The 18628-nt window shown below is 40.8% G+C and overlaps 1 protein-coding gene across 2 annotated transcripts in view; it reads right to left on the minus strand.

Annotated features, from left to right (window-relative positions):
* Positions 1 to 889: 889 nt before the first annotated feature.
* nectin3a (nectin cell adhesion molecule 3a) overlaps positions 890 to 18628 on the minus strand; it is a 33195-nt gene continuing 15456 nt past the window's right edge. Inside the window, exons 2-6 of one of the 2 annotated variants that reach the window (XM_075473135.1) lie at positions 15947 to 16294; positions 11471 to 11770; positions 9331 to 9448; positions 7218 to 7369; positions 890 to 5100 (exon numbers count right to left, since the gene is read on the minus strand). In XM_075473135.1, the coding sequence (XP_075329250.1) occupies positions 4445 to 5100; positions 7218 to 7369; positions 9331 to 9448; positions 11471 to 11770; positions 15947 to 16294 (1574 nt within the window). In that variant the 3' untranslated portion in view covers positions 890 to 4444. Of the gene's footprint in view, positions 5101 to 7217; positions 7370 to 9330; positions 9449 to 11470; positions 11771 to 15946; positions 16298 to 18628 lie in introns of both variants that reach the window. The other variant, XM_075473134.1, reaches the window with a different exon arrangement.

The following is an 18628-nucleotide window of genomic DNA, read 5'->3' on the forward strand; positions in this document are numbered from 1 at the left end:
GATAATCCTCATCGAACAAACAAACTATGAACGCATGATGCTGCTTTGCCTCGCACCAGTTTAAAAAGACAGCTCTGAAGAAAGGACACCTCATTTAATTAAATTCCTCTCGACTCGCCTTCAGCTCACATCTCAGGTGGCGTAGACAAAGACATGAGGAGAGGAAGTACAAGCTAAGAAATGAGAGAAGGGGATTGGCTCTGAGCCCTGTGTTTTTATTTTGTTTTATTTATTTTACCAGGAAGGTGCCATTGATCTCTTCTTCCAGAGAAGAGGAGATCTACAAACACAGAGGAAGATGCATCCTAAGCCGTACTAATAGTATGAAAGCGCTTCAGTGTCACTCTGAGTAGATGAATAAAAGCTGATTAATAAGTAAATGCTGAAATTTACATGACATCAAATAGTTTTTTTCCTTTGCCTAGACATCTGTGTTACCAGACTTCATGAGAGGAAGCTGCTGAGACGCAGGTCTCAAGCTAAATGAATTTCCTCTGACTCTTTGGTCTGAAAATTGCCAGTTCAGTGTAAAAATGTTCAGAAGACGTGTGCCATATCCTACCTGAAAAAGGAGACCCGGGAAATTTTTTATCTTTTCTTTGTTAAAATTTAAGGCGTGCTCCTCCACATTGCTGCTTTAAAGTGGTGATTAAGAAAAAAACATTAGCAGCAGGAAAGTGGAACTTCTCACAAGAAGACAGTTTCTTCAATCAAGCTGACGTCTAGCCTGAAAATCATACATTTAATAAAGTACTGTGGGTATTTCTGCATCAGTCTTTAAGTTGGATCTACCCTATAAACTCCAGACTGATGTTTGCGATTAGAAACCCACACGAGCACAGCATTTAGAAACGACAACTCCTCTCTGAAAGCAGTATTCGGGGACACATTTAAGTTCAATAATGGTGGTTTTATTGCAAACAAAAGAATAAACGACAACCTACCACCCGTTCATCTCGGATTCCTGTGAGACATCAATCATTCAAAGAACAACATGAAATTAATTGGTCACAAACTCTCCAGAACAAATAGAAAATGCAGTGAAAACAGGATCGCTGTACACATCACCGTCAGACAAAGAGCCACTCGCACGCTCATTGGATAAACTAATACTCTGTGAAAATTACAGACCTCATACAAAAAAATAAGAATTTTTTTCCCAATGATAATAAAAAAAGCCAGCATATTTACAAGACAATAATATTTTCTATGAATCTGGCTCGCCTAAATTCCCAGTGAAACGTCGCTTTATTACAATTTTCTCAGTAACCAACTTGTTACACGTGTCCTTTCAAAGTGTACAAGGCATGATAATCAACCTTTTGTCTATTCTAGAGCTTTGATAACAGCAAATCTTAAATATGAAGATGGACTTCACGTCAAAAGGGCACACCTGCCCTTCTTTTTAATGATATTAATACCCTTTGTGTCAAGGTCTTCAGCAAAGTGTCCGCTTTTAAAGTTTCTGTGCAATGCTCAGCCCATTTAAGGCACCAGCTATTCAGTAGGGGAGTCCAAAACAAACTGTACACGAACAACCGAGAGAACAGCTAATCCCACGCTAATCCCGTCCATAATATGTACATGTATATAAACATTAATGATGGGAAATAATGAGCGTTGCTGGCAGCAAATAGCTGGACACGCAGCCAGTTTGTGAGTGACCATCAAAAAGGACAAAGAACATCAGTTCAGCTCGTTTTGCTTTTATCAAACAGTCAAAAATGAAACCGAGGCTGATGAAAAGATCATATTTAAAGCAGGTTTGCACAGAGCAACTTTAACAAAAAAGAAACTGAAGCTGTCATCTAGGAGTAAACCATATTTGAAAAAAAAAAATTTTAAAAATGCAGACACGACGTGCTGTATATCAGAGTCCAAGCACTTCTGCTGCCAAATGTGATGAAGAAGGATATAAAAGTTGATTAAAAAGCTGAAGCTTTGAGGTGAGGACTGCTCTTTGAATGTGGGCTGCAGTGGCAGATGTGTGGCGACCGGGTGTGTGTGAGTGAGTGTGCGGCGATGAGGGTGAGAGCGAGCTAAAGAGATTAAAGCAGTTTATTCTAAGACATCTAAACCTTTGACTAAAGCCGTGGCATGAGAAAATGAGGGTGGAGAAGTGCACCCAAGATCTATAAAACCCCCCCCCAATAAGAAAGGAGACCTCAAAGTCGAACCGGCCTCCTGCCCTGATCTGAGTGTAATACCCATGTAAGATATTTTTTTTGGCGACAAACACCCTGACTGACTAAAGGGGGACGCTTCCAAAAGGGGTGAGTTTTCCCTTTCACGCGAGACTGAGCAAAGGCCACTTTGATCCATGCATCATTCCTGAGGAAACTAAACAAAGCACTAAGTGGAAAAGTGCGAGGTCAAATCAAGCAGGGAGAGATGAGATCACTGATGATGTCAACTCTTTTGTTTCAACTTAATTTCGCTGGATTTGTTGTTTGTGGGGAAAGGAAAAAAATATATACATATATCTATGCCTTGGGGAGCCATTACACAGACAGCTCTGGCCTACATGGTTCAGATTTTCTTCACTCGTGGAATTGAGTTTCTTGTTTCCATGATCACTGCGGATCCTCAGAGGAGCCAAACCCCAACATTATAGCCAGTTCAGCAGTGATGTCAGCTGCTCGCACGGTTTCCAGCTTTATGAATAATTTGACTTTACAACTAAGACAGAGGGATCGTTTCGATGTCGATCCTTCTCCGTTTGTTGCTTATTTACGATCGCGAGCGACAGTGGAGCCTCCAACCGGTTGCAGTGAAACTGTCGGTGGTTTACGGAGCCACATAATATGCGATGATGACAGCTGCTGTAGTCCCATCTGGTATTCATAACACGTTACTTTGATGTCATGTTATAAAAACCTATAATGACCAATTGGTGTTGGTCTCACAGACAGAAATCAGAGCATACTGAGGAGGGAAGATGGAAAAGACAGCAACACAGCCTGTTATCATGGCAAAGGCAAGAGGGCCGAAGCCTGGCAGGCGTTCTTTACGTTCACTGACAACTGTAATCACAGAGCTGTGCTCTGAACTGCATGAATGTGACTGGATCAACACATTCTGATACAGATAATAGTGGACTTGGTTTAGGTTCTTATCAAACCTCAGTTTTACTTACAGTTAAGATGGAGCCCGTCAAACTGTTTCAACATCCACTGCACGCAAAACTGGTGTGTTGGCATAGCTACACATCTGGCTCGAGTCAACATGCCTTTCATTTCCACGTCGTCAATTGATAAGGGAGAATCCAAGCTCTTCTGCTACAGAATTCAATCAAAGAGCTGTTAGTGAAGCTGGAAAATGAGTAAAACAAGCTGACAGTTCAATCTGAGATCAGGTGAAGACAACATTCACTTTCTACTTTTTCTTATCCAGTCGTAATTTTTCGCCGCGCATCTTTCCCAACGTTTACTGCGTCCTGCGGTTGTGTTGAAAACGATGTGAGCGGTTGGCATTAAATCAGACCAAACTTTATCTAAGCAACCTGAGTTTGCGGGCTTTTTGCATTTGTGACACAGAAAATTCATCTGGTCTGAAAGCTCACTGACTGTAGCCATTTGTGAAGAAAAACCTGCGTTACAACTTTGGGAACAGAGATATGTGTAAAATATGTGTACTAGTGAAGCTGAGTGGAAACGTGCTTCTAAAGGGAGGGACCCCTCTTAGGTGGCATGTTTACAGCTTCATGACTGATTTACAGGAGATACTGTGATTTGGCAAAAGCCACAGAAGAAATGTACCAAAAAGTTTACACGAGGCAGTGTTTTTATGAAATGAGCTCCCATTAATCAGCTGGCTTTCCCTTGGTAAAATGCCCGTGCCATTCTCCCTTTTAATCTTGTGACTTTCCCTTTCACTTAATGATACTTTTGTATTTGAAAAGCATGCAGTACAATACTGGTTGAAATACTGGTTGCAGCCATGATGAACATTTCATTTGTGTAAAACTGCTCAAAGCAATCAAGAAAACCATCTCTCAAATGCCCCGGACGCTGTGAGATTTTATAGCAACAGAGCTCAGTCAGTCAGGAGTATAAATACTTCAATAAAGAGAACGCCTGTCACCTGTGAAAAAGACAGGTGCAAACACAAACAAGCAGAAAACAGAACCTCATTCACATCAGCTGAAACACCACTGTATGCCACGGCAAACATGATAATATCACTGAGGCGTTCCAACTTATTTGTAGCTCTTAGAAACGCTACAAAAGTGTAATACAATCCACAAACACATCCTTAAGGTTAAGTGGTTACAATCGAGGCTGAGCAGTATTGTTCAAAGAGCCCATTGTGAAACTGAGCTCAGAAATGTCATTTATGCTTTAGAAACTGAAATGACACATCCTTTAGTGAAATATCTGTCACTTCTGACTTATTCTCAGTGAGTCAGTTGTCCATGTTTTTCTTTTTCTATTTCTTTCTTTGCTCAAACATACCACTCTCTGCGTGAAATCACAGATCCGTCCATGTGGGACACATAGTCGCTGTCTGTACCATTGTCAAAGCAGTCCTCCGGGAGGTAGGGGGAGCCGTTGTTCACAATGGGGCTGTGCACCGGAGGCCCGCAGGGATGCATGTTTTGGGTGTTGTAGTGATCTGGGTAGTAGTTTCCCTCCTTGATGCCCCTGTGGATGTCCCCCCTGTCAGCCCAGTCGTCCCGCTCCTTCCGTTCTGGGGTGTAGTCGGGGTAAATGATGTCCCCACCCAGTTTGGGTTTTAGCTCCTGGCTGCCTTTGCTCATTTTGTCCCCGTAGACCTCCTGCAGCTCATGAGGCTGCAGTACATCCAGCTGAGACTCCTTCTGCATGTCAGAGGGCCCCAGGTACTGTTTGGTGTAGTAGTCCCCTCTGAAGGTCCTGCGCTGGCGCATAAAACAAGCACCACCCAGGATCAGCAGGAGGATGAGGAACAGAACTCCACCCACTGCCCCGCCAACTATAGTGCCCAGGCTGCTGTCAGGGATGGAAGCCAGGGTGGGGGAGGTGAACAAGGCTCTCCGCTGATCCACAGCAGTGCCGGTTCCGGAGGTGTCGTGGAGGAGGGAAGCAGTGGTGCTGGGGGCTGTAGTGGTGGGGGGAGGATCTGTAGAGTGATGAAAACATTTGAATCAGATAGGACACACAGCAAATGGAGTGAGGAGTCAAAACTACGAGGACTTTACTTTATGTTCTGTAAAAGCTGACAAATCAAGTGTGAATCTTCTTTGGATTCATTTCTTAAAACAGGGAAGAGTTGGAGCAGAAAGATTGTCCAAATCTACTGGAAGACTGTAGAGCAATGAGGGACAAATGAGAGGCAGGGAGAGGTTAAAAGTGTATCATGTCAACATGTGTGAGCATGACAGGGAGATAGAAAGAGATAGGTGGACATGCACTTATGAGCATCTGAGGGAGAGTGATTAGCTCTTGCCCTCTTCTTTCTAAGCCCTGCTGTGGGGAAGTCATGTGAGAAGATGAAACGCTGCATGATCGATGTGAGGTTCCTGCATCTGATTTGTCCTCCGGTGGACGGCTCTTGTGATAGCAGTCAGAGCTGGAGAGAAAAGGGCTGCCAGGAGCTCAAGGTCAGGGTGAGTGCCTCCATGTTGACCTGCAGCCTCAGGGACTGGGAGCAGCCTGATAACACTAGTCAATATGTCTAAAGGCACATGAAAAGCTTGATGACACAGCAGTACATTTGGTGGTTTGCATCACCAAAAGGATTTTAGTAACTTGTCAAAACCCAAATCCCTGTAGAGCTATAATGATTTCCACAATTGGGTGAGTAAGACTCTAATTACCTGAAATTATACAGCGTGTGAGCCTGAATGATCAGGAATAAGTATGAGGCAAAAGCATGAGAGAAGACAATAGTTTGGTTAACTGATATACTTGCAGTTACGTTCTTTGTCAGAAAACATTAATCCCACCCTGAAGTGGGACAGTGTAACCTCGTGTAGGTTATGAGTATCTGAAAATGTGTAGCTGATCATCTGAGAGAGGAGCGGCAAAAGAAAAGAAATCACGAGCTTGCAGAGACAACTGGGAATGTGTAACATCAACACCAAACAGGGGGGATGGAGCAGTACTGAGCTCAACCTGGTCATCTCCACAGGGGAGAGAGGCAAGAGGCCGCATGCCCAAGACTTAATATTTGACAAGAGAAGTAAGATAATTGCTGAGTGCTAGTCCATCCTGGACAGGATGTCAGCAGTGCTTTCATTCGAAGCAGGACTCCAACAGCAGAGCTGTACACAGATGGAGCCTGACAGGCTGTTTTGGGACTCCTCCAGCTCTTTCCTCTCAACAGTGAGAAACCAAAAGGACTGTGTGTGTGTGTGTGTGTGTGTGTGTGTGTGTGTGTGTGTGTGTGTGTGTGTGTGTGTGTGTCCAAAAGCAGCACTTGCTTTGTTTGGAAAAGGATTAAAAGGAGTGGAGAAGAAATGAAAATAGAAAGAGATGCAGAGTTCTCAGGATCCACACCCCGGCTTTACAATAATGAACTTGAGCAGGGAAAGCACAGACAGTCAGAGGTGGCAGACAGGAGCAGCTCAGTTTACTGCATGTTTTCTGATTTATATCAGAGGATCAACAGCTTCTAATCCAAATGCAGGAGGAGCCTGGGTGATGAATCAACAAAGCCTCTTCTTCTTCATAGTTTAATCTATGAGTTTGTTGAATTTAGCTAAACAGTTTGTTCACATTTTGTGCACCACTGCAGGAAAGAGTGCATTTTACTGCTGAGGAGCAGTTTTCCTCACAGAAATTCAGTGTGCTACAAACCTGTGGAAAAAAGGGTTACAATGTGTGCCTTGAAACCGCAACAAAGCACAGAAAAGGGCTACATGGATGCATGCTTTGCTGAATTAGCAGGGGCAAACGGCTTCTTCCTTATCTAAGATATCTAATGTTGCCAAAACCACAACATTGGAAACTTTTGGTACCAATACTCTGTATCTGCAATCCACGCTCCTCTGTTGCCAGGAATGTGTGAAAGTGGATCTGGGCAGGGACATTTATATTTATATTGAGGGTAATCTCTGCTAGAAGTCCTGATCTGTGGCCTGATTTGCTTAGAATACAATCTTACAAGAGAAGGACTTCATGAATACAAACACACTCTCCATTTTGTGTTGAGTTTTAAAGGGAAGTTATTTTATTGACAAGATGGTTAAGAATCTAACAAGATCTTGTGAAACTGGGTGAAAAAGTCAAATTTACCTTGTACGAAGAAGGTCACCTCCTGACTGCGGAGACCAATGTCATTCATCACTTCACAGCGATAGATTGCAGAGTCATTGCGCTCGAGAGGGCGGCTGAAAGCAAGGCTATTGTTTGAGATCACAACACCCTGAGGCATCAATCCATCCAGCCTGAACAGAAATGAGACATGACAGATATCAGAGTGCAAAATGTAACAGATCACTCTGTAAAAGAGTTTCTGCATCACATCACCACACTATGGTTGTTTTCAATGCATTTTGCAAAAAATCCATAACTTGTAATGACATTACTGCTTTGTTAGTTTAGTTTGCCTGTTGCAGCCATTATCTGATGACATGACTGATAATCTGAGCTCTTCCATCAGTCGAGAGAGAGCGAAAAGTTTCTATTTAAACACAAGGTTTCAAGGTCTGGGCAACATCAACTGAAAATGGAAATAAAGGTTTATTTGTCCAGACTTTACTGGTATCATCAGCCCAAATGTCACCATATTTCTTGCTTACAAAACATGATGATGACAAAAAGCTGCCATGGGCCAGTGTTGCTCTGATGCATGAACTGTTTGGAATCTTTTATTTATAGCAGGGAGTCCTCCCAAATGGTGCAGCAGCACATTCAAGAGCTCCAGTGTCCAGACTCCGAAGTTACTGGAGGTAATTTATAGACACAAGCTTCTTCACTTTGCTGCTCCATTTAAATTTATTCAAACCCAGTTAAGATCGACTCAAGAGAGCCAAGCTTTTTTCTAATATTAGTTTCTCAAACATGCTCCTTTTGCTGTGTTAATAATAAACAAATGTGCATACAAATAGACTCATCATCACTCTTTTAGGCATCTTTCAAAATACTGGCATAAATTGTTTTAACAGCCAGCAAAGTCACATGATTGTACGACAGCTTCTTCAATGGTGCAGATCCTGTTACGAGACATTAACCAATAACTACGTCAGGACAAATATTAGGAGTTTTTTCCAAGTTTAAAGGATATGTGAATAAACTCATTATAGTCAGTTACAACTGAGGGCAGACTAAGTTTTTCCTAAGCAGTAACCGGGACACCTCTTTCATGATTTCAGCAACATGCCAGTGATTTCAAACGTAAAAAGGAAAATTTGAAGTTTTCATCTCTGAATGAATAATTCTAAATAGCTTTCTCTGATTACTTTTTGGATAAAATTACAACCATGTGGTTTAATATTTACGGTGATAGTTACACTATCTAGTGTTCACTGGCAAATAACAATCAAGTTGAGATAAAAGGAGACAATTCCTAAAGAAAACATGTTTAAGCCACCTCTGCATTTGCTTTAGTAATCAGCAGTAAAGGCTGCTGCACAGTCTAGTCTAGAGTATGAATGTGTGGTACATGTGACTAGTTTGAAGATCATCATTAAGAACAGTTTGGCAGCAGAGAGACACAATGAACCAAAGTCCACAAATGCTGAGATGACAGTTTTGGATTCAGCCTTGTGCAAAGATCAACAAAAAAAACACATTATTCAGAGCAAAAAGAACTTTTGAAATTCATGTTAGTTCAACCAAAATTGTACATCAGAATTCACAAAACATGACTAACACACCTAGATAATGAGGTTGCTGATCAAATCACCCGCATGTGTATAAATGGTCAACAAATATAGTTGGTCAAATAGTCCACGCATGTTTCAAAGTTCACACCTTTTTTCATCTTGTTTTTAAAAAGTTTAAGTGTATGTTAATACAGTCAAATAGTTTGTTTTGTCAGACTGGTGAATGCATCAGAAATTGTGACAGAAAAGCTGACCAATAAGATTAGCCGCCAACTGACGGTCACTGAAAGCATTTCCAGGCTGTCGCTCTGCTCTAATAAAATCCAGATTTTATAACATGCAAGACTAAGTGTGTGTAGTTAAATCAGCTATACTGACAGAAAGTCAGAAGTGGTAGAATATCCAACTTTTTCCCCCCACACAGATATACTTCATTCAATAAGTCGATTCCTCTGCTGCACTTGTATACTGGGACAAGGAGGATGTATTAATAAAAATGGCCGAATTGAACTCTAACTGCAGCTTGACTTAACTGTGCATGTAACCGAACTGAATGACTGCTGAGGGTCGGGGTTACTGACCTGATCCATGTGAAGCGGCGGGCAGGTGGGTTGGCTTTGGCACCACAGGTGAATTTCACATTTGCTTGACCCACATACCAATTTTTGTCAGTTCCTTCAATTGATACTATTGGTGCAACTGTAAAACAAAACACAAGATTTTAATATTAAAATGCACAGAATTTACAATGAACACAATTTTCAGAATAATCCTTTTTTTTTTTAATAAAACTGAACATGGCATGATCATTCCTGGTCATTTAATTCTTAATCTTGGGTACCTACAGATTAGCTTCGTACCCATCTTAATTAAAACAGTTTGTAATCATATTAGAACAAGGGAGAGCTCTATCTAGGGGAAAGCTTTTTATTGAGAACAAGAGGATTTGAAGGGAAGTATCTTCTGATTGGCCGGATGCCCGTAGGCTTGCCCAGATGTTGGTGACTCCTGAACACACACTACAGAAAGCTTCAACTTGTAAACAAAGGAGAAACTTGTAAACGCCACGTAAACGCTATACGTATTCGAGCCAGAATCAAATTCTGAATGTGAAAGAGAGCAGCACGGTGAACCCATGATGGTACAAAATGCGTTTGTAAGCCTAAAGCCAACTCCATAAAGACATTTACCCGTTTCACTCGCTGCTTGAGGTTCACACTCATGTCCTTTTAGTATTGAAATAGCCCCAACTTTTAATTTTCATGCTGGTTCTTGTTCGTAAAACTATCGTTAGCGAACAAATCCAAGCATTATCACGACTGTGGTGCTGTCCAGGGAAAAACTGGTTTCCTCAACATTTCAATATCTCCAAAACAAAAGCAAAGTCCTGTGCTCTGAGACGTAGTGGTGTAATCACTTGTTTCTTAAGGCGTAAAAACGTCTGATATTAAAATGGTCTTGGTGATGCACCCTCTGGCTGGGCCGCAGTGCCTAGAGGAATTTAGCATGAAAGGAAATCCTGCCTTTGACTCACTGTGACGTATGTGTGCATATTTGTAGAAAAAAAGTCTTGCTAATGAGAATTTGAGACCAATGGATAAAATGAGTTCCTTCCACATGAAAAACTAGTGCCTTCTTTTTGGAGTTTTGGGTGACATTTAAGGTGATAGTACATCATTTAAGCCTTCAGATAAGCCATAAAGGATGAAACAGCCTGGACTTTGGGACCTTTAAAGGTACTATTCTTTTTTTTCTTTTACCTCCTACAACAGGTGTTCTATTTCATTTTTTCCAAAAAGTATAAGACTTCATAATAAGTCACTGTGTTCCAGCACCCTGATGACAAAGGAACGTTTCCAGGAGGAACAAAGCATGTATTACAAGCACAGAAGCGATGAAAGGCGAAAGAAGGCTGTGCAGGACAGTAACAGGGTACAGGATCTGTTGGTCAAATCGAGCCAGAGAACAAACAAATGAGTCTGTGTTGGTCGGAAGTAAGAAAATGACAAACTCGCTCAGGCTGTAGACGAACTGCCGCTAATAATAAACTCTACTTGCCTCACCGTGTGTAATAACACATGACAAACACTGACTCATATCAAATTTTTCATTTTGATTTCTCTGGAGGACAAATGAGGAACTCATTACTGCACACAGAAAGATGCCTCGGCTCACTGTTCGCTGACCCGTTTCACACAGTTCAATGTTGAAATTGTGCTTCTTTTGCACTTAAAATCCCTTGCCTCTGCATTTGACATGATTTATTGAACTAGAGAGACTCTTTCTTCCTTTATTAACCGTGTTTTTGTGTGTCTCCATCCGTTGCCTCCAGCAGCCTTCCGCTACTACCGTTGCTGTTAAGGCGAGATCAATATGTCATAAAATACCTTCATTAGCCCGCACTGTCACACAGAAAACACTTACTAACGTACTGCTAGCTGAGTTAGTATCATCAGTGATTAAGACATTAAGAGGACTCCTGAATTGCCCCTTCATGAGTGAGGAAGAAAAAGGCAGCCAGCAGGCTATTCACAAACTAAAATAGCAGTGTGGGCTGATATAAAAAATATTCACTGCGACATTTCAGGTTTCACAATTAAAGCTATAATAAACATTTAGTCATATATTTAAATCCAGATAATTCAAGTTTTCCTTTAAGTCAGTTTTTAAGAATGACTTCTCAAATAAAAGACAGTTGAGGTTTTTCAACTTAGCACTTACACTGAATGTTTAGCGTGTAGGGTATGCGGAACTCTGTTTGTAGAGCCTGATGGCGCACCACACAGGTAAGCGTCTTCCCCTGGGCGTAGCTCTGAGGCTTCCACATGTAGTGCACATTTACGGAGGTGGTGCCGTTGGACTCGTCCTGACTCTGCCTCTCAGATCGCCCATACAGCTCCGTATCCCAGAAAACCTCAGCAGCGGGGCGTCCACGCTCTGCTATGCAGGTCGCCACCAGTGACTCGTTCCCACCATCCAGCAGAGCTGTGGGGCCCGCTGACACGTACACCTTTGGCTCCACTGGTTACAGGAGAGTGAAGAGGAGGAGGTGGAGGAGGAGGAGGAGGAGGGGAAGAGATTATAGAATGGAGAAGAGATGACAAAATGTATATTGATCTTTTTGTGTATATGTATGAATAAATAATGTCCAGGGGTCTCAGTATACTTAACTGCCAAAAGAGCACAAATTGACTTCTTTCATTTCACCTACATGCATTAAAAATGTATGAACTATTCTATGGAGTCATATGGGATACTTTCAGTGGAGAGCTCTTTACTGTTTGGGCCAAACAGAGATGTGCTTGGGAAAAGCTAAAACACAGCAGCAGCAGCACTATTGGTCTTACTGCATGGTTCTAGTAGTCATATACAAATGATTTTAGAAAAAAGATTGCAGAATGTGACTTCGCAGACAACTCTATACGGTGTTTATATTCGACTTTGTTGTACTGGATGACGAGGAGTCGAGTCACTTTACAGTTCTCAGCGCTTCAGAGCGGGGCTAATGTTACACCAGCTCCCTGAGAACGACTGGAGGTTTAGACGTAACAAGGATTTTTTTCAACAGAGAGGCAAAACAGATCCATGTCATTCATTCATGAGAGATGTGACCAGAATAATGCAACCTCTGCCTGTTGTGCAAAGAGGCAAAGCTGTTTATCTTACGGTGCTATGGAAAAAAAACAAAAAACATAACAAGCATTGACAGTTTATGGGAGGAGGACACACTTACTGCAATGGTGACAGTTTTAAAGGTGATACATGGGCGCACTTGCGTACAAGGCAATCATCTTTAAGACATCTGTCATCCTCGTCCTCCCCGACCATGCAGGAGGTCCAACAACACATTTAAATAACTACTGGCACCCTCCTCTTTCCAAAAATAACCCACCATCTCGTGTACCCTTTGCAGGGGCGTGGACGTCATTCTCAGCGCCCCACCTCACATTCTTCACTCACTTCTCTCTGCCCCTCCTCGCACGGCTCTTTAAAAACAGTAGCTGCTCTATATTGGGAGTCGAGCCGGCTCGAAAGTCAGAATAACTAACTCGGATAGACGTGTTAATTTAGAGTTGCTATGAAAAAGGGAGGGGCACCGTTTGGAAGAGTGGAAATGTGCGAGGAGGAAATGGGTAACGATTTCCCTTCAACAAACTGGCTGCATTGGCCCTTTCTGGCCCACGAATTCACACAGAACACTGACGTCAGAGTGGAAATCTCTGCAGAACATGATTTAACTGGACTTTCAGTGGCCATTAATCACCTTTTGGACATTTTTGTTCTGTGATATTTTGCAGCCAAAAAGTAAAAACAGGTACTTTTCCTTTTTAAAGACTTCATTTGGTATCGTTATTTGACGAGATGAAAGTCTGCAAGTAAACAAAATCTATAGCAACATGAAAGTAAAACACGCTTTACAGAGTCTGGGAAAGTCCAGAATCATTTTAATAGACTGAAAGCAGAAATGAAACCGTTGGCACTCTTCAGATTTTAAGGAACTTAAAACCTTAGCACTACGGGGCTAATCTCCCCAGTTAATAACTCAATGAAAGACTTGGTCAGATTATTGAGACATCTCCAAATGAATGCTGTTGTGGTCATATCAAATTCTTGGAGCTTACAGTGTAAGACTCTAAAGTCGTTTCTTATCAGTGAAATCTAACTTGTAAACTTCAGTGCCATCATGTTTTTTGTTTTTATTAAGTCATTTTCCCTGTAGATTTCCATGACCTGTCAGCAGCTGAAAACAAAGGGTCACTGTAACTCATTCACTTTGTGTAATATTTTCTTCCTCTGGTGCCTTCCTTCTGCTTACATGTGAGGATCTACTTACTGGAACACTGTTTCTTATGTGTTTTCCTGTCAGTTATTGTTGACAAAGATCCAAATAAAAGAAAGCAGGTCAGATTATATACAGTATATATGTATATATATATATATATATAATATATATATATATATAAATATTGTGTTTGTGTGTCTCGTGATACTGTTCACATTCTACATATTTACATGATGACAGCAATCTCTGAAATTCTGCCAATGATCACGGCACCTGTTCATCATTACAACCTGTTTCGTGACTTTGGTCTATTTTTCATGGGCTGGGATGTTACTTCAGTCGATTTAAAAGGAATGAAAGCAGTCATGTGCTTTTCATTATCTTCAAAGAAGAAACTTGATTCAAATTAGGAACCTTGATTGATATCATTTAAAAGAAAAGAAGCTGAAAAGAAGCAAAACACTATGTAAATCTAATATTTTAAAGAATACAAAGATTTTTTCTTATTATTACTAGCTCTTAATCTTAATTTAGAGGACTTACTGAAACAGTTTGAATGGTTTAACATTGAAAAATGATTTATCTTTTCAGTCGGTACAATGATCTGTTTAAGCTCCTGTTTCTCAGAGACGTCTGAAGGTGCATCCAAACTAGCTGATATTGTGAGATGTCTGGCAGGAACAGTCAGTCAGAAGAAGACGGAAAGAAGCCTTAAGTATGATATGCCTAAATCAAAATATTATACACATTTAAGCAAAATGCCATAACTCCTCTGAGTGCAGTGGCTGGGTCACAGCCTCCTTGTTACGCTCACAGTCCATAGTCCTTTATGATTTAAAAAAGAAAAAAAGAAAGCCTTGTTAAAAGATAACGAGGCCGTTTGAGAAAATAAACCTGCTGACAATAAGTCTTGTAATTGCTTTGCTATTTCTCTAACAAAAACACCCTGTGGTACATGATGTGTATCAGATGGCAAAAAATATATACTTTTACCATCGTCACACTTTAATTACATCTGAATTGTGAAGTAGGTGTGTTTGCATATGGGTGTGCATGTGTTTGTATGAGCCAAAAAACCAAAAGCCAGAGAAGCTGTTCAGAGGAGACAGTAAGGTGTAATTGAACTCTGTGAGGTCCCAGACACTGTGGCTGTTGCAGCAGCACTTAATGTACCACTCATTAGACATCAGACTCCTCCTGTCTCTGGAGGAAGACAAGAAGCTGCTGTCTACAGTGCAATCTCCTACTCGCAGCACTGGTTCCCATTTAGAGCTTGAAACATATGCTGATCATTGAGAAAGCTCCTCACATCAGAGAAAAGGCCTTGTTATGTCCTTATATTTATGTACACATGGTGTAATTAGAAATTAGTTTGGGTCAAACAATGGCCTCCTTGATAATAAGTTACTAGACTTTTAACAGTCATAAATGATGCTTTTGTGTCTCAGATACATGGGCCGGGGGGGGGGGGGGGGGGGGGGGGGGTGTACAGCTCCTAAAGCACCTCCTCTTTCTACATTCTTCATTAGGGATGGAGATAAAACAGCACGGGGTAAGCATGTCGATCAAAAGTAGCAATTTAAAAAAAGAACATCTTTGTAAAGCATGGTTTGGATTTTTTTTTTCTTTATTATGGTAGATAATTATTATTTATCTTGATATTCTAAATTGTTTGAGGAGAAGCGAAGCAAATATTTGATACGGCCTTAATGCCACGATCCCAGAAAATGTCATTTGTTACACTTTGTAAACTACATTTGGAATAACCTAAAGTATGATTTCATAATTTACTGTAAGATGTAAAGAAGGACAATTATCAACAATCATCATCAGCGTTGAGGAAAAGAGCTGCAGATTGTAGTTTTAAGGCCACTTCTACATCTGAAACCTTTTCAAACAACTTGGTAAATTGCAACTCAGTGTTATGAGATTCACTCTGCATCACACCCTGCAATTAAGTTGTTGTTGCATAGCAACTATGTTGCATCAAGCTGGGACAGTCTGAACTCCCTGCATGCAGTTTACAAGAGACAGAAGATCTCATGGAAACCCAATGGAACATTTAAATGAGCGTTTCTAAGAAGTAGTGATAAAGTTTGGCCAAATTTAAACATGTCAAAGTGCTTTTTTTTTAAGTAATTCTATAATGAATCAGATAAGTGAGACCACACCACAGCAGCTTCTCTACAGCTGCAGACTCCTGCAGGGACTTAAGTGTACATGGCACCTTTCCAGGTTGTTGTTTAGATGTTAGGTGGCTTCAGGGAGCAGTTTGTTTCTCCAGAGCAACATTTAGTGGCCACTTAAGCTTTGCTTAATCACAACAAACAATGCCCTCCTTTGAAAAGTGAGATTTAAGGACAATATGACAAACAACTCTGTAAAGGAAAGAAGACGTAAAAGTTCTACTTTACCTAGTACATTTACAAAGGTTGATGCTTGTGTATTTCCCAGAGGAAATGTTGCCACTTTGCAGGTGTAAGACCCAATATCTGCAAATCCAACTCCTTCAAGAGTAATGGTGGCATCCCGTATTGAAGGGGAAACAAATGAGATGCGCTTTCCGTAATCTGCCGAGTATGACGTTCCATACACGGGATTGAACACTGCCAGGGTAATGGTGCCCGAAGGAAGACGACGTTCCCACGAGCTCTGAGTGAGACTCAGGTTGGAGCTCACTTCTATTCTGCAGCCAAGAGTGATGTTCTTTCCCAGCACTGCATTCACTTTCTCAGGAACAACCACCTGGTTACTGCTTACACCTGCTGAGAGAAAGGGACAAAGACTGGACTCAGATAAAAGAGAAGAAAAGTGCGACATCCTTGTTGCAGCTGTAATTAAACTGGAATATTTTATGACTCGTGTTTTAGTGCTGATGAAAGAGAGATTAGCTTTTATTTCTCTGGTGTGAAGCAGTGGCAGAAAACATGAAAACATGTTTTTCCTGTACACTGTGAGAAATTTTACCACAAAGAACAAGACCTGCTATCACTGGGGGAAAAAAACACTTCACTGCACCTGAGAGAGGGATGAATGTGGAGAAAATTTTAGCTTTTGTGGAGCACTCATCGGTATTAAAACTGGGAAACAGGACGTTAGCATCCACTAACAGGGCACATTATATCTACCTGTAAAGAGAGACAATTCACCAATTACACATACCAACTATATCTTTTCTTCCCATGGTAGCAGCAGCAGTCATTTATTTGTTACATTTTTTTTTCTCTGAGGTTGAAATAAGACCATATTTCCTCTGGGTTCCTCTGTGTGTTCTGCTTTTCTTCTTAATAAGCAACACACTTTCACCACAGGACCCTCCGACTGTTCCTTTTGCTAATTATCAGAGCACCTTTTAAACTAGCAAGAAAAGAAAAAAAACATCCCTGGAAGGAGATGAAACAAAATAAGCAACTGGATGTTTTTTAACTCCTGCTTTTTATGAGGCCTCTAATTTGACTCAAGGCCCACCGCAGGTTTTTTGAATTTCTTAAAACATGTAAATCTGGCTTTGAACATTAATAGCAATTTGAATGTTGTAGCTTAAACACATGAGGAGTATGTGGCAAGTTATGTGACTGTGTGTTCATATGACATGTATGTAGTGATCTGTATAAGTGGGTAAAGAAAAACAATTTTTTTTATCTCCTGTGACTCTAAAATGACATAAAAATACCAGAATTTGATTTTTGTTTGTTGGTGGCACAGTGGTCAGCACTGACTTGAGAACTGATTCTGAATCAAATCACAGCATGAATCAGAATGGGGTCACGTGACACCAAAGACGCACACTCCCAGTAATACACACATGCTACGTGGTTGTAGCACAACAAACAAAAACGTCCAGTTCTGTGTGAGCGAATGCCGTATCTTGGAAGACTAACCTGAAATAAATCCTAAATTACAGGTTGCTACTCCTGCTCGGAGTGAAAACAAAAATCTTTCCAAGGCTGTTTTTGTCTTCTTCTTTTCTTTTTTTTCCTGAGAAAATCATTGATATGACTCATTGATAGAAACACAACTGTTTATTTTTAAGAGTCTGTGCAACAGATTTACAACCGTGTTCCAGACTGAAGGGCAGAGTAGATCCAGTTTAAGCTTTATGAATGAAAGTTTACTTTAAAGAAAAATGTTGATTTCATTCAAAATATTCAAACAGTACATCTCAGTTTTCTCAACATGATGTCAGGTCATGAGTAAAATATATTTGGGAGCCATAAAGTTCCACTTTGTACAGAGTCTCGGATGTGTATGGAGTAAAGCTTATAAAAGTGGTCCACTGACTGGTATTTCAAGTCTTTGGCACAAATATGAGTGGTAAACCACAGCAATGCTATCATGGTTTGTGAGCAATATAGCCAAGAAGGCCGAAGCTCCCTATGCTCCATTACGTCCCCTGTAATTTACACACACACACACACACACACACACACATGCAGAATCTCTCTCTTCCAAAATGAGAAAAAAAAGTGTATGACCATGTGTGGAAGAGTCAAACCTTCTGTTTGGATAGCTGCTCAAGCTTAAGTATGTGGAGCATTGTGTTGTGAAGTGCTCAAATATCAAAACTGGATTGTCCCGTTTGTTTTTTTTTCTCTCTGCTGATGCACGTTTTCAAGATATTTTACCGATGTTTCTTTGCTGTGTATCAAAGCCATTAACCCATTACCATTTACACACTGACCTAAACTTTCCTTATTTGCAATCCACTTGAAAAGACATTTGGAAAAGCCACTTAGGATTATTATACTATTTCATCATTATAATTTCGACAACCACTTATTTCTTTTTTTTCCACCTTTGATTCATGACCTGGTCTAAAAAAAGCTGGTGGTATTATGATGTGCTTTGCAGTGCATGTGTTACCCTGTGTTTGCATTGCTTTCAGTGCATTGGTGTGGGGGAGTATGGGGGTCAGGGCCGTGTGGGTTTTACGTTCTTCACTTCAGTCATCTGAGCTGACACGACAGCTGTTTGTTGTCTCAACTTAGTTGTTTTGGTCAGAAAGAAAATACGACTAAACTATACTACAATGGCAAAAGCTACACAGTGATATAAAGATTTACAATCCATCTATAACTGGAACAAGAACATTTAAG

The sequence above is a fragment of the Odontesthes bonariensis genome, chromosome 9 (assembly GCF_027942865.1).
Source record: "Odontesthes bonariensis isolate fOdoBon6 chromosome 9, fOdoBon6.hap1, whole genome shotgun sequence".
NCBI classification, from domain to species: Eukaryota; Metazoa; Chordata; class Actinopteri; order Atheriniformes; family Atherinopsidae; genus Odontesthes; species Odontesthes bonariensis.